Source organism: Motacilla alba, chromosome 7 (genome assembly GCF_015832195.1).
Source record: "Motacilla alba alba isolate MOTALB_02 chromosome 7, Motacilla_alba_V1.0_pri, whole genome shotgun sequence".
Classification (NCBI taxonomy): Eukaryota; Metazoa; Chordata; class Aves; order Passeriformes; family Motacillidae; genus Motacilla; species Motacilla alba.
In genome coordinates, this window is record NC_052022.1 from 27,056,861 (window position 1) to 27,072,512 (window position 15,652).

The 15,652-nt window shown below is 44.1% G+C and overlaps 2 protein-coding genes across 3 annotated transcripts in view; both read right to left on the reverse strand.

The window, feature by feature from the left end:
• Positions 1–633: 633 nt before the first annotated feature.
• BZW1 (basic leucine zipper and W2 domains 1) lies at positions 634–9,889 on the reverse strand. Of its 2 annotated transcripts, XM_038142373.1 has the most exons (12): positions 9,752–9,889; positions 9,277–9,350; positions 7,389–7,565; positions 5,717–5,811; positions 5,403–5,468; positions 5,005–5,140; positions 4,322–4,431; positions 4,035–4,205; positions 3,625–3,771; positions 3,169–3,307; positions 2,246–2,368; positions 634–1,991 (listed from the first exon to the last, which is right to left on the reverse strand). In XM_038142373.1, the coding sequence occupies exons 2-12, from the start codon at positions 9,338–9,340 to the stop codon at positions 1,960–1,962; spliced, it is 1,260 nt and encodes a 419-aa protein (XP_037998301.1). In that variant the 5' UTR covers positions 9,341–9,350; positions 9,752–9,889; the 3' UTR covers positions 634–1,959. The 2 variants fall into 2 exon arrangements, with proteins under 2 accessions (XP_037998301.1, XP_037998302.1); XM_038142374.1 differs by lacking the exons at positions 9,277–9,350; positions 9,752–9,889 and having other exon boundaries at positions 5,806–5,811; positions 7,389–7,466.
• The window catches only part of AOX1 (aldehyde oxidase 1), a 55,749-nt gene continuing 49,369 nt past the window's right edge, over positions 9,273–15,652 (reverse strand). Inside the window, exons 37-38 of the transcript XR_005257552.1 lie at positions 9,752–15,416; positions 9,273–9,350 (exon numbers count right to left, since the gene is read on the reverse strand). The gene's annotated coding sequence lies outside the window, so the exon portion shown is untranslated. The remainder of the gene's footprint in view (positions 9,351–9,751; positions 15,417–15,652) is intronic.

A 15,652-nucleotide genomic window follows, 5' to 3' on the forward strand; every position in this document is an offset into this window, starting at 1 on the left:
ATTCCCAGATCAGTTCCCAAGTTGCAAAATGCATGTTGGTAGACTTTTACCGAAGGGCCAAAACAGAGTATCTGAGTAACAAATACAGTCTGTTTGTCTAAGGAAATGAAAATTTTTCTATCAAGGACAGCTGGATTGGGATGAACAAAATCCTGGTGGCAGATACTTATCAACCCCCTGTGTGCCACCGAAGGTAAGATGTGACAGGGAAAGTGCTGTTGAGGACAGAAGCTTTAAGCATAACTGTCGGATAAACAACACAACATTATTTTATTTCCATGAAGGAATTCATGACATGGCAGGATTCTGACCACAAGAACCTCTTTGATGTGGTTCAGAAGATGCTGGATTTTGTCCCAAGCAAGCACTGCTCTTATCATGCAGCACATTTTTTCTCTCCATTGAAAGGCAGAAAGAGGGCACAGGCTCCTGCAGCTAAGCAGGCTAAGTCACAGGGACCAAAGAAACTTAAACACCACTGACTTCTGATTTGGTTATATTATAACTGCCTTACTTTTTAGTATGACTTCTTGGATACTTACCAAATACTGACATAAAACTTACTTAATACACAGAGGAACCTGGTTTTCAAACTCGGGATGTTAGCACTTTCAACACGGAAAAGCAACACAGTTGTATTTTAATTTCATTTTATTCAACAATCCTTGAATTTAGGCACAAGACTTAGCACTGCTTTGTACTCTACACTATCAGTGGTGCTTTCTTTTCAGATAAGGAGCAGAGACAGCTCTTGGCATTAAGTGTAAGGATGGCCTTTATTTGCTTAAAAAAAAGTTACAAAGTAAGGAAGATCACTGTAGTATTGAACAGATTGCATTGTGATGACCAATTTTTTCATTATTTTAGTAGGTGTGTACTCTGGTTCCCAGTATTTCAGTTAATGCTCACTGTTAGCTCACAACAGTACAGACTTCACCTTTTTTCCCCCAATCTTTCTGAAGTGAACAGTCCTGAGAATTTCTATTAGGAATTAAAGTTTCAGGGAGCAGGTAAGTTGTTTGGTTTAGCGTGTGAGCTGCCAGCATAAAAGAATCTCTAAAGCTCAAAGGGGGAGGGGTGGTGTTTTGGCTGCCTTAGATTGCAGCAGCTGTGCATTTCCAGAGCAGCACAAAGCAGCTGCTCCCCTGCCTCAGCCCTGCCAGCAGCATCGGTGGCTCGAGCAAGCTGCTGGGCAGCTCTGTGTGGAACAGCACTGCTTGTGCTTCCATGAAGGAAAGGGAAAAGGAAGGCATCCCCAGAGCTGCAAGGGCACCTGACAGTCCCTCAGGAACATGGGCCACCAGCTGTGACAGCCAGCAGGCTCAGAGATGCCACTCTTCATGCCCCACCATGGTAACCAATTCCTGCCACCACAATAGCTTCTCTCCAGCAGTGGGGCTCCCACCTTCCCCACAACTGGCATAGAGGATTGCTTTATGCTGGAAGTCTGGTAAAGGGATGACAAAGTACTTGGGGACATGGACAACCACCTAGGACAGGGGCTATTTGGTGGTACAGACTGCAGTGCCACAGAAGCCACAGCCTCTTCCCTTGGGAGGCTTTTTATAGTTGAATTTGCAAGCATACTGCCCTAAGTCTCATTCACCATATCAAATCTACTCCAATACAGACAGAAATCCCAACAGATGAAATGGATTTCACCGTGGAAGGCCTTATATTACATTATTACAGTAGAAAATACAGGAGGTAGAAGGTAACTGAAAGGACAAATGCAGGTTAAGAGTCAAATCTAACAGCTCCTGTAAGCTACTTGAACATGGTTTTAAAAACTAAATCCAGTATTTCATTACCTATAGAAAACAGTTAAAATAAATTGCCATGAGAGCCCTTATATCATGCTTGATACAGGGAGGTAGGATGTAAGAATCAAAAGGACACATGAGACATGACACTTATCTACAGCTCCTGTTTGCTTTACTGAGGCCAGAGTTTCACAGGTCAGTCACCCTCTTCAGCTTCAGACTCCGACTCTGCAACAGAGAGACCTCATCAGCAGCCTGGCCATGGCTCAGCCCCCAGCCCAGCTGCTGCCCTGCATCCTGCACAACCACTGCTGCTGGATCCGCATGGATTGTCCTGGCAAGCTTTTCTAGCCAGGACCAGGGGAAGGGGGCACACTAGTCTCAGAGGGGCAGTTAACACCCCCCACTCCAAAACACAGCATTATTTGCATTAAGGTGCCCAAAATGAACAAGCTCCACAAATGAGCTAAGCTGCTGGTTACCTTCTTCAGCATTCTTGAGCCATTCAACAAACTTCTTCATCTGCTCCAGAAAAACACTCTTTCCTTTTGCAAGATGGGCGTCTTTATACCACTTGAGGATGGGTTCTTCACTCAGAACTTCAGCTGTAAAGATGGGCAAGAGCAGTGTCAACACAGTGAACTACTGCGAACCTCACTGGCAGCCTTTGCTTCCTCCCCTAGAAGCATCATGTACTCCTCTGGTTACAGCTGGACAGACCTGCACTAGGAATGGCTTCAATTTTGAAATGTGGAGAACCAGGCATTTTGGATGGTTCCTCATGCTGGGAGTTTCCTCAGTACTGTATCCAGAGCTGCACTTTCACTCCCACTAACAGTCTGGAGTGTTTTAGAGTTATTTGAGATGGCACACTAAGCAACGGTTCAGTTAACAGGTAAGAACAGATGCAAATTCTTTAGAAGTCCAAAGTAAACACTTCCTGTGGTGCAGGTGTTTTTTAAATTTTACAAGTACAGTACAGTCTTCAGTTTAACAAGTTTCCATAGGTACACAGCTTGGCTTTTTCAGTGCCACCTTTTATCAGACATTTAAAAAGAGCCTAGAGCAGCCTGGAACACATCGGTGGTCTCAATCTTTAGCTGCTCACAGTCAATGTTAAGAGAACTAAGAAGAATAAACTATCATGGAACTTAAAAAAAGCCTTAAAAATCTAAATTTGGCTTTGTTCTGCAACTTTTAAGCAGATCTACTGTAGACAGGCAGCATCTTTGTCTTGCACTTCCCCACGTGCAAAGGGCCAGCCACATGCACCTTCGCATTTTTACAAACAGGAGGTAGAAAATTCTTCAGCTTAGGAAGTGCAATGTTGTAGCACTGATCTCCCCTTTATCAGCCCCTCTCCAAAAACCCACAAACCTCTGAAACTACAACCCCACAAACTTACCTTTGTAGAAGAGCACCACTATTTTCTGGAAGGCCTTCATGAAGTGAATGTTGTCATAACAATACTCCTGTATCTTCAACAGAAGAGTCAGCTCTGACTGACCTTGGGTGGTGAAGGCAGCAAGTAGAGGGCTGTATTGCTGTAACAAGAACAACAGATTGGCACACACAGAGCACTTCTTATTTACCACCTGACTAAAGCTGGTTTTGCAGTTTCCAGCAGCCACTGCTTAGAAATCTACAACCACAGCCCCACCCCAGAGCAGCTCTGCAGCAGGCACTGCCTCTGCCTCAGGCCCTTGGCCTGTAATGCTCCTCTCAAGGGGGAGAATTCCCCATCTCATTCTGTCTCTGTACTAGTAGAGTTGTAGCTTTAACATTTAAAAGGGAGCTGCAGACAGAAGGAAAACCATGCTCTGCCTAAGGGGTGCAGAAGTCTGTATTGAAGTTACAATACCTTCAAATGCTTAATGGCTTGCTCTGCTACCAGCTCCTCCTTTTTGTTCCACTCCACTGTGCTCATTACACTTGACCAGATTATGGTTACCACAGTCTGTTCTGAGATGTTGTTTTTCTTCATCTCCTCCTTCACATACAAGATGATCTGCCAGGAGAGTAAGAGTAAGCAGAAAGGCCACATATGGCACTAAGCTAAATTAAAACTTCTTTTCTAAAGGTAACCCAGAAGGTTTCAGAATGATAACCAACCTTCTTGATCATACATCAGGATTCAGGACATTAAGGAAAGACCACAAAGCTCAGATCAACCACCCCCCCTGTTCCTCATTTTAGTTCCCAGTGAGAGCTAAGTTCAGTATGAAAGAGACAGGCACAGAAAGCACCTCCACCTTGTCTACAAACACCTACATCCTTGAATGGATCTCCCCGTGACATCTGCTCCTGCAGCTCCTTCTGCAGCTCCTTCCTAGCTCCTATGGATTGCTGGTTCCGAACATACTCAGAAAGTTCCTTTAGTCCTGCTTCAGTGAAGTACTTGGAGAAGTGTTCAACACTTTGTTTGTTGGCTGGGAAGAGTTCCTGAAAACGAAGTTTACAACTCTTTTGTAAAAGACATGTGCGTTGGGTACTTTGCTGGCAAATGCTGTTCACAAAACTGGCTTATGGAACAGCAGAGTAGTTCCAGTGGTACTCACCATGAGCCTGTTGTCCATGTTTACCTTGCGAAGACTGACAGCCACTGCATTGATATCTTTCTCATTTATCCATGATTTGAACAGCTTGACTGCAAAAGCTGCAGAAACACCTGTGCAGTCAGAATAGTTCTATTATTAGTGAAAATCAAAACACAGGGAACCATAAGGCTTGAGTACAGGGCACCTCGTTCCTCAGACTGTGCTCAGAGCAGCAGCTGTGCTTCCAAGCAACCCCAGCACAGTCTGCAGTACCTCTCCCTGCCCAAGGACACTGCAGCCTCCCACTAGGCTCTTCCTACAACTCAGCATCACAAAGTCTTCCCTGTACTAAACTCAACTTTTCTTGCTGCAATTTAGGAAACAACCTAAAGATGTGACATTCTGCATCCTGAAAGGTCCCTCTTCAAAATACAGTGGTGCATTGCTGGGCAGCGCTAGTGATGGCAGCCCCCAGTGTCATGCAGGGAAGTCCTACACACAAGCTTTCTCAAGAAACTCATTTTTTCAAGTCCTAACAAAATCTTCCAGGTTCACAGGGCATCACATTTACCTTTGCTAATACTGTAGTCAATCTATCACCAGAGGAAGCTTGTGAGCTGCAAGGATGCAATGTCATCACAGTTTCCAACTACTTGTCATGGTTCTGTTGCCCCTTCCTAAGGGAGGAGCTGGGCCACACTTACCTTCTTTAACCAAGTTCTCATTGTAGAGACTGTTGAGAATTGATGCATTGAGTGTCCCGTTGGCAAGCAGAATACCCGTCAGCATGGCCAGTTTGTTCCGCTCAGATTCTGTGAACCCTTTCAGGAACAGCAGCAACTGCAGAACAAGTAGGAAGAGCTGCATAAAACTACCACCTCTCACTTCACTTTGGCCACTGCCTATGTTAGACACTTCTGTTTTATCAAGCTAGCAGCAGAAGCACTAGTCACTGGTAGTCATGCAAGCCAGCCATTCTGTGAACAGCTTTCAAGGGTTGTATTTTATTAATCCATTTTATGATGTAACCCTTCTACAGAGTGATTACTTAGGAAAATATGAAGGTTTATTTGTCTGCTGATAAAAAAAAAACACTCCATACCTTTTTGACTTCGTCTTCAAAGCCTTTCTCCAGGTACTTGTAACGCCTGATTAGCTTGTTAAAAACCTAGGAAGACACAGAGTACATTATCTTTTGCTATGAACTATCATTTGATTAGAATTTTAAAAAGCTAAGTTCAGTAAAATAAGTCTTAACTCTTTCGAGCACTTACAGCTTGGAACACTGCTGCTCTACACCACTTCCAGTATGCTTAAAGCCATGCACTGTTTTTACATTAACTTACAATTACACAAACATTTAATTTTTGACCATTAAACAGATTTAAGTTGAATTGTCCTAATTTCAGAACTAACCTGAGCAAATGCTTGCATGGTTTCTAGGTCTTCCTGTGCTGCAAACACACAGACGTTTGTGCGTGTCATGTCGTCTGCCAGGGTCCCGCCCGGGGCTGCAGGAGGATTTCAGCATTAGTAGTGCTACTCCCAGTGAGAGCCCTGAGCAGTCTCCAGCACCCACAACATGCAACATGTTGCCCTGTCACGATGAACTCAATGACCTGATCACCACAGACACTCCTACATTTTCCTCTGTTCCACTGCTGCACCAGAACTTTAAAATCAGCTTAGATTTGAACATTTAACTATTCTGGCCCCCTGCTGCTAAGGGGATTGACAGTACATCTTGTTTCCATATCAGAAAGTTAACAAAGCCATATGAGCTTCTCAATCCCTAAAAGGCAGCCACTGAAGCTGCTTAATTCCAGCAAGTGTCTTTTTCGTGTCTGCTGCAATAGTGCTGCTTCGTGCCTTTTACGTGACAGAGCAAGTCACAACAGTAGACTGAAACATGAAGAGAAACACAGTTCAAAATTCAGTGCTGCAAAGATGAGCCTGAAACTTTATTTATTTAGGCTGCTTCACTAATGAAGGTGCATTCAGGTCACCATCTTTAGTGCCAGAACACCTCATCATCAATTTCTATGCCATTCTACATACAATGGAGATCCTTTGTTACGAATTAGTCAGAAACAAGACTTTAAAACCAGAAATTAATATTTCAGGTAATAATATTAAAAGCTGGTAAGGCAACAGGATGTCAGTTTTTATTCTGGTCTCCTCTGACTGAAGATCAAAACTGGTCTTCTTAGCTACCTGTTACAGACAGGGAGTTGAGCAAAGCACCCCATATCACCATTAACATAGCAATGCCTTCTTCACTTACCCATGAGACTCGTTCCTAGAAGGAACACTTCCTAACACAGGAGGATGCACTGGTTTAGACTCTTGAATGTAAATGCACATATTGTAACAATTACAGTATGTGCTTACCTGGTTGGTGGGCATCTGTTCTCCTTTGTACACAGAGTGTGTATCTGAGTTTGCAAGACTTTTCATCATCACATTTCACTTCCTCAGTCCCTGTGTTTTCTGCCAACTCAACCACTCTCTTATTTCTCACTCTCTGATGTCTGCTAGAGCCCATGACCTCACTATGGTCAACAACAAATCATTTGTAACAGCATGTCCAAGACTAAGCACTTCAGATTCTTCTGTAAACAAGTTTCCTTTCCAAAATAACAGGGCAGGATGCACAAATCATAGGAACATGTCAGAATCTTTCAGGGCAACTACTGGTCTTGTTACCACAGACCGTGCACCTGAAACAAGAATTCATCCATCTCTCATCATTAGAAGTGATCTTGACCAGAGTCAAGATCTACTCCTGGTAAAAACAAAAAAAAAACCAAACAAACAAAAACCCAAAGTACTTTCTTCTAAGCAGAGTTTGTACAATCTACACTTCAAGGAATGCCAACACTCAAGTAAAACTAAGGCGGGTTATAGAGAGTATTTCTAGAGTAACTGCTCAGGCACCAAGATGATCAGGTGGTTTACCACAGATTAATTTAAACCCTATTCTACACACTCAATGGGCTCTTTAGCAGAGGTTTTACACTGAAAGGAAATGCAGCTTTTGCACAGTGAAGTGAATGAAGCTGACAGCAGCCACATCACAGGGACTTACCCAGCATCCCACCAGCCACCAGGATGTCAAAAAGTGTTTCTGCATAGCGGCGATAATCAAGTTTTGCACCAGAAGCATCAAGAAACTTTGCTACTGCCTCCAAGTCAGTGCCAGTTTCAGTTAAACCTTGAATAATACAGTCCTGGAACTGAGTAGGGTCAAACCTCTCTTTTTCATCTGTAAAGCAAAAATATTGAAATAAGATTTCCATTACGAGTTCTTTGTGATGACCATTACTTGGCTCTAATAAAGCTTACCTTACTTCTCAGTTTGATTTTTATACCCCTATTCTTATGTTAGATCACTCTTTCCCTCCAAAACCAGAGACTTAGCTCATACTAGAAGGCAATTTTTAAAACATGCCCCTATAATTCTGTACACTGGACTCCATTACTCATGTTTTATCTCAGCTTTTTGGGCGTCTCTCTGTTTCAGATAAAATCTTCTGACTGACAAACTGCATGCCGTTATCGCACCCAAGTCACCTTGCAATTTCCTTTTTGGCTGTGAAGACCATCCCCTCATCTTAACCTGCAGGTAAGTGAGTTTGAGGTAGTACCTTCTCCAGTGCTTGGGGGAAATGTAGACATAGGAGCTAACTTAATGGCTGTTTAGCATCTAGCATCCTTTGCTATTGTTAAGCAGAACACTCCTGATATATCTTCACACCTGATAGATCAGCTGATCATTGCCTTGTTTTCATTACAGGCAGGGCATAGTCAACATGCAACAAATCCACCCATGTAACTAACACAAAGTCTCAAAGAGGTCTTCAACTTTTCCTCACCTCAATTTGTCCTTAGATTATGGAAATCATGAGATTAAAAGCCTCCAAAGATAAGAGAACTCAACTGCAGATCTCATTTTGAGTGCTGTCTACAACAGCTTAGCCAATTCTGTTAGCAACCTAGTAGGACATACTGGTGGCCAGGGTCAATGCAAGTATCAACACACTGGTAAAAGCTGGGTGCCAGTTTGGAAATACTGGATCAGTTATTTTCCAGGGCAGAACCACAGAGCTCATTGTTCCAGAAGAGTTGCTTCACGACCAAACCCCTGACTGCTGAACAGACCATAGCAAACTCTAATATTCAAGAGATTTTTGAGGTGCTTTGACATTCAAACAGGTTCTATTAAGCCAAGTGTGCTTCTGCATGTACAGCATGCCTAAAGCTGCCGGTTAGAGCTGGAACATGGCTGGTATACAAGTAAAACTGTATTGAACAGAAACTTAGAGCATCCCATCCCCACTTCCTCTTCAGGTTGGAAAAAAGCTCCACCAAAATACTAAGTTACCCATCACGCTTCTTCAGTCACTAACTCTTCTTATGGAAGTAAGTGTGCATGTAGAGAGACAGGCCTTGGCATATCCCATACTCTGGGGTTTTTTTGGATGCTGACTGGGGGATAGGTGGGTGGGTGGATTTGTGGGATTATGTTGTGGGTTTTCTCTGTCAATTTTTAAAAATTTAGAAGAGGACAATGTAACTTTTATCCAGTGGCCAAGACTGAAATTGTCATGATCTTAGATGCTCCTTAGATGTATGTATTAACCTGCAACAAGCCTGTGCTGGAACTCCCCTGTAATTCAGGGGTACTAGATCCTTCTGCTTGCAGACTAAACACACTCAGGTCAGTTCTAGAATGACCATCTTTTAGGCAAAGGTTATTACAGTAAACTCAGCGACAATTCTGACGGCCAAATATTTTAATTAGCACAGAGAAAATTTCAGTCGGCCTCAAGACTTTGCACTTAGTACGGTCTCATGTAAAAAAATTATGCTGAACGCATGAAGGCACAGGTTTGCTTACTGACAGAAACCGACGTTTTACAGTAAACACAGCGCTGGCAGCCGGTCCTGGCAGCGGGCACGGTGCGGTAACTCACCTCTTTTTCTGGTTTTAAAACGCTGGCCCGATAGTGTCGGCTTCTGCGGCTTTTGATTATTCATAAAAGACACCCTACAAGGAAGCAGAGACACCCGTGAGGACGCTGCGGGCAGGGGCCGCTCCTCCCTCCAGCTCCCGCGGCGCTGGGCGGCTGCGGGCGGCGCCGGCCCCCGCCCGGCTCCCGGCACGCACCGGGCTCCCCGGGCGGAGGCGGCCGCAGGGCGGAGCCGGGGCCCGCGCGGTGCCAGTGCCTGTGCCCGTGGCCGCGGCTCTCGGCCCTCGGCCCCGCTGTACGGCCCGAGCTGGCGGTGCTCTCGCTGCCGCCAACGCTGCCCCGCGCCCGGGAACCGTGCAGGGGAGGAAGAAGGGGTGCACCACCTCCCTCCCGGCCTCCACCGCAGCGCGGCGCGGCGCGGCCCTTACGGCCCGGGCTGCCGCGGCCGGCCGCCCGCCACCCCCGCCCGTCTCCTCACCGACTTTAAGGCAGAGAGAAAATGCCCGAGCGGCCCGGAGCGGAGACGGGCAGGAACAGCAGCGAGGAACGGTGGCAGCGAGAGCTCTGCGAACGGAACCGACGCCAGAGGAAGAGGGGAGGGCCGCGCTCCGCCCCGCCCCAGAGGATGGAGGGAAGGGGCGGGGAGCGGGGCGGGCTCTCTCGGGGCCGCGCGTGGTGCCGAGCTGTTGGCCTCGGGGGGTCTCTGTCCCACCAGAGGAGCTTCCCGGCCGAGCCATACCGGGGTTACCGCGCCCGGGACCCAGCGCCTGGTGCCCCCCGCGCTCCCCGGCCCTGCGGCGGAGCCAGCCCGGCACCGCAGGGACACCTCTCCTCCGGCCTGGTCTGCGGCCCACGGAGCGCGGGTGATAAGTGCGGGTGGCAGCACCGGGACCGGCTGTGCTACTTGATTTGCTTTGCAGTTGTAATAATTTGTTTCAGATCCTGGTGGTGACAGCACCATACAAGCACTTGATACACTGTAGTGTGTGCAGACAGGACTATCAGTTGTCTGACACACAGCAAAGTCCCTGGGCTCCAGAAGCGCAGGCCTTCTCTACTGCCCTTTAAACACGGATTCTTTGACTGGCAATCACCTTAACAGGTCTCATCCTACCCTCTGGCTGTAGGCAGTCTGTCTGTTAGCAGACAGCATGAACACTCACTGTGTTAGTGGAGGCCCTTTAAGTACTACGTAAAAGAGATGGGCTGCCAAACACACAGCAGCACAGAGCTGGAGACAACATGGGGAATACTCTCTGTGCTGGTGTAGGACTGGAGATGCAATTGTAGCTCAGGTCTTTGCTCCCCAAAAGGCAAAACCACCAAACCAACTTAGAGAACACAAGCTTCCTTCTAGACTGTATGCAGCTGCAATTTCCACCAGATTTAAGTGCAATGTTGCTGTGACTAAAGCTCTTGAAATGACCAGTTATCAGGTGTATAAATGGGACAAATCACTGGGCTGCAGCAGGGAAAACACGATCATTCTTATTGTCAATAGGAGCCAGAGTTCATCTCATACCATTTTTGTTACTATTTTGTCCTTGAAATAATACTGATGATAGATCCCAGTGCCATGAAATAGCAGTACAGTGTCTTACAAGTTTTCTTCAAGAAACATTTTTGCAGATTCCAGTTAACAGCCCAATGAAATCCCCAAAATACTAACTTCAAAAATACCACATTCAGAAGAAACATTTTCACCTTCATATTAGCCAATATTTGTCCATTAATTCTAAACCCAAGGCACTGATTACATTGGTGCCCATTCTAAAATTAGAGCATTTGTCTAAATCACAATTAATTAAAAAGCCAAGAAGAAAAATCAGAAATTATTAAAACATTTTAAGGAAAGGAAACACTAAGATATAATAATTTCTGTTTTCTGCTCCCTAAAGTATTTGATATGACAAAACTACGAAGCTCATTACCAGTAGAGCTTTTTCTATTAGCTGTAGAAAGGAACCAGAAAATGTTACCAATGTAAAGGAATAAGTTTTTTTTTTTTTTAATCTCTACAGATTTAGATTAAATTTGACTTATTTGAGGGTGTATGCAGGTCCCACTCTCTTCTATACTATGCTAATTTAAACCTGCACTGTCATCAGTGAAATAAATGAAAATAAATTTGTGTTTATGTACATAAGCTCAGGATCTGAACTCATGCAATACCTGTTGAGCATCTTTAGAGTTGTTTCTTATGCTAGTGTTTGGGAACAGAATGATGTTGTTAAATGTGTTCTCACTGGTAATTTTATGGCTTTGAACTATCAACTGTCAAAGCTGAATATTGATTTGTACGCATACCTACGCTGGCTCAGCTCAGCCATTTCCTTTCCTCCTTCTCAAATACCTTTACACTTCTTTTTCAGACTACTCTCCTCATGGGGAAATGTTCCATCAAGATTCATACAGCTGCCACTGGATCACTTTAAAACCTCCTTTCCAAAACAATGTCTGTCAGAGTGCCAGTTGTTTGGCACAGCTGAGCTGCCACACCTATAATGAATTTATCTTGTCACAGTTCCCCTCTCAGCCCTCCCCTCCACCTTTCCCTCTTGGTCACCTGCTGCACATCTGCTCTGGGCAACCTCACCTCTGTTAGGAAAACAGCTGCTACTGGGATCCTGTCCTGCTCTTAACCCTTCCCACCTCCAGTGCCACTCCCCCACCTTGTGCCCTCTCCTCACCTGGGATGAATGCATCAACTTCGTCCTGCTTTAGCATTTTGCTGGAAGGAAGGGGCAAAACTGGGGGTAAGGCAGAGGAGAAGTGAGTGATGACAAGGCAGTGAATGGCAGTGATTATGTTCCACCTCTGGGAGAGGCCAGAGTTAGTGGTTCAAAGAGATCTGATGATGTGGAGCAGGCCTGAGGCGGGCTGCCAGGAAGCAGAGCTAAACTGATGGGTTACTGGGGTGGTCATATATCTGTGCCTAGAAATACTTGGCAGTATGTACTTTTAGAATCTCTGTTTTACTTAAATATTGATACATTGCCCATCATTAATTTGTACAGGGTCTCATTCTGATCCTTGGGATTTCCATATGCTGGAAGAACAGAAAAAATCAAAGATAACAGCTGTTGCTCTCAAACTGGATGTAGAAGCGACACAATGGTACTACTTGTGATCTGCTCTTCGTTGCAGGTATTTTCAAAATTGCATGCAAATTCTTTCAAGTTCTTGAGGTAACTCCAGAACTGTTCCAGTGTAGCATGAAACACATTAATGACAGGTCTTCTACTTGGCAGGACAAGAGAACTGGTGCTTATATCTTGTTCTACCAAAATAGTGTCACATACATATGTGTGTGTGTAAGTATGACAGTTCTAATTCTTTCTTGCAGGAATGCTTGCTGTCAGTAAGGGGCTGAAGGAGTCACTTGGTTGTCCAATCCTTAGGAAAGCAGTACTAATGTATAATCTAAACCCATGGCTTACAGGTTCCAAGTTTGTCTTAAGGAAACTGAAATAAAATACAGAAAATAGTTTTGCTAAGGGGAGAAAAAACTTACAGTATTTCACAAATGCATGTTCCTTATCAGCTGCACAAATGTCATTGCACACACATATCTCAAGTTTCTCAGGTTATAAAAGGTTGGGAAATCAACCAACTTACCTCTAGTGAACAGTGGCATTCTTGTAATTGAACAGGTAATTAAGCTCATATCTCTATAGCACAGGTGAGCTCTCAGCCTGAAAGGCTCAGATTACAGAAACTGACATACGAGGTTCCACTATGCAATACATTTTAATGAGACTGCATTGAATTGTGGGTGCCATGATTTTGCAAAGAAAGCCTACAGTTTATTCCTGGAGATGATACTTCATCTCCTGGTGACTGGATAACAAATTTATCTTTATTTAAATTCTAAGCTGTTCACAAATTTTTGCATGACAGCCTATGAAGGTTCTTGACCTTGGTTATGACTTCTATGAATATGAGAAGTCCTATCACTGAGAAACACTTTGCTGGATATCCTGCACAGATGGAAGCAGAAGAGGACAGGCAGAAGTCCTAACCCCAGCCTCAGGCAGGTTGAGGTAGGGGTCTCTATGGGAAGAGAGGGGCCTGCAGGTCTGCCTGATGTAATTTGTGCCCCTTTTCATAGAGAAATTTTCAGCCTAGAGCACAACAGATTTGTTCAAACTTAGGCCCATGGGGCTTTTTAAATGGAAAACTTTAATTAATGGACCTTGACATAGTTTCGTCAGACAGTTCCAACTTTCCCATCTCCCAAAGTGTTTTTTTGGTTTGCTTTCTGACTGGATATGCATTGATGAGAGACTGGCTGGTAAAATCTTGCTCTTTATTTCACAATTGCTCCTGTGCTTTACTACTTTAATTTTTTATTCCCTTTTTTCCCTATTTAACTTATAAACAGAAATTTGGGCCCAGTGACAAGGTATTAAGCAACTCCAGATGTATCTCTTTTTACAGTGCCAAAGGATGAGTGCAATGGAAAACCTGTGAGGTGGCTATTGTCAGGAAACAATGTCATCATTGCCATCTTGCCCTGCTTTCTGCAGAAATACTTGTGTAATCATTGTTGGCTGGGACTGATACGGGGAGGGAAGTTGGCTCCAGCCTCATTCTACAGAAATCAGTACTGTGCAGCAGGCTACTGCTCTGTCCTGCCAACCCTTGGAGTGAGGGAAATGCAAGACATGGAAAGAGCAGATTGGAGGCATTACTCTGGAAACACACAGAGAACTCAAGGGTGAGGGTGCGTTTCCTTGCCATCCTCATTTTGAAGAAACCAGAGGCAAAGCAAACCACACAAAGCGGTTATCCAAATAACTTCAGTGACTCTGGAAGAAATTTGAATAAAAGGGCATAGTCCACTAGTTGTGGGTTACATGTTCCATCTGTGTGAGAGAGAAGATACTGCATGTGAAAACCAGCCAGAGCTGGTACTGTATTGCACTTCCTAATAGTCAGGTAATGGATACCCAGAAGAATATGAAATACATATGCTACTGACATATGCCAATGACAGTCCCATTCCTTGTCTTATGGTTAATACAAGACTAAAACAAAAATGAAATTTTCCTCCTTTCTTTTCCCAAGCCAGTTCTAAACCTATTCTAATCATAACCAGAGTTGAACAGTATTTTTGTGAGCAATATCTTCAGCAAAATTAAAAATATAAGCAATCTCTCCCAGAAACAGTCATCAGCCAAACTCTACCATTCATGCAAGAGTCTGTTGAAAAGCCAACTCCTCAGGTCTTCTTTATCCAAACCATATTGAACCATAAACCCTGTCCTGGAGGGTTTTAGGGTGCTCACTTCATACACCTGCCACCACCACTTACCAAGCTGATTTCAGTGCTGGCACGGTTTACCTATTTATTTTCAATGTGAGGATTTAGAAGTCAAAAGGAAGAGTTTACTACAAGATCTATCTTGCATTACCTTGCAGAGCTGGCTTTATGTCTGAGAAGTGGCTCATATTCAATGCTGAGTTACATATTTATCATCTGAGGGTGGGATAGGGCAGTTAGGATGTTAGCCGTATTCCAAAGTTAAAAAAAGGGTTGGATCGTTCTGCTTTTTCTGGATATTGCATGGACTCTAGGATGATAGCTTTTGTTTTGATTCATGGCATTCATCAGGGTACTCTTAGGACTGGAGAAGGTTGGTGCTGGGTTAGGATTTCAGAAGAAGAGAACTTTGGTTTCCAGCTGTTTCTTGACAGTCAATGAAATTATGCTGATTTGCCTCAGAAGAAACTATTACCCAGTAACTGGGAAAAATACCTTCTCATGTCACTCACTTTTTATTTTCCAAAGGCAAGGTGCTGTCCACCAGTGATTAACACATCTATATTTCTTTCCAGGATAAAATGGAGTGGACACCTGCTCCTAAAAGGAACATTAGAAAAATCCCCTTTTATTACAGCCTCTTGATGCAGATTGCAAATAATATTATGTGTACAAGCCCAAACTCCTAGTGGTGCAAATAAATCAGCCCATTCTATGTTTTAGTTTCTTATTAACCTACCATGCCTGAGGTTAGGCTGATTCAGCAAGTTCTTCTTCTGGTTTTTTTTTCTTCTTTTTTTGGCAACAGTAACAAAGTAGGGAAAATGATCTTTTAAGTAGTTTTCTCTTTAGCTTCTCAACAGGGAGATGTAAATTCCTGAAGAATGGACAGAACAGGGAAAGGAAAGGCAGTCAAAGTACAGGAGAGATGTGGCACAAAGGGCTGATATGAGCATACGTATGTATTAGGATAAAAACCATTTTCACTGAATATCTGGAGTGAAATTCATGCCACCATGCCTCAGAGAGGCCTGAATTGTTGGGATTTATACAGATCAGACCAGAGGGAAACTGCCTCCATGGCTTTGTTCTGGCTTTCAGACAGTAAGTGAA

What these genes read in the sequence shown, in the direction of transcription:
- BZW1 (XM_038142373.1), bottom strand. Translation starts at nt 9,340, where the DNA reads ATGAATAATCAAAAGCCGCAGAAGCCGACACTATCGGGCCAGCGTTTT. An exon ending in GGTGGCTGGTGGGATGCTGG is followed by an intron (nt 5,812 to 7,388) that starts GTAAGTCCCTGT and finishes ATCCTCCTGCAG; the next exon opens with CCCCGGGCGGGACCCTGGCA. An exon ending in GCTCAAGAATGCTGAAGAAG is followed by an intron (nt 1,992 to 2,245) that starts GTAACCAGCAGC and finishes TCTCTGTTGCAG; the next exon opens with AGTCGGAGTCTGAAGCTGAA.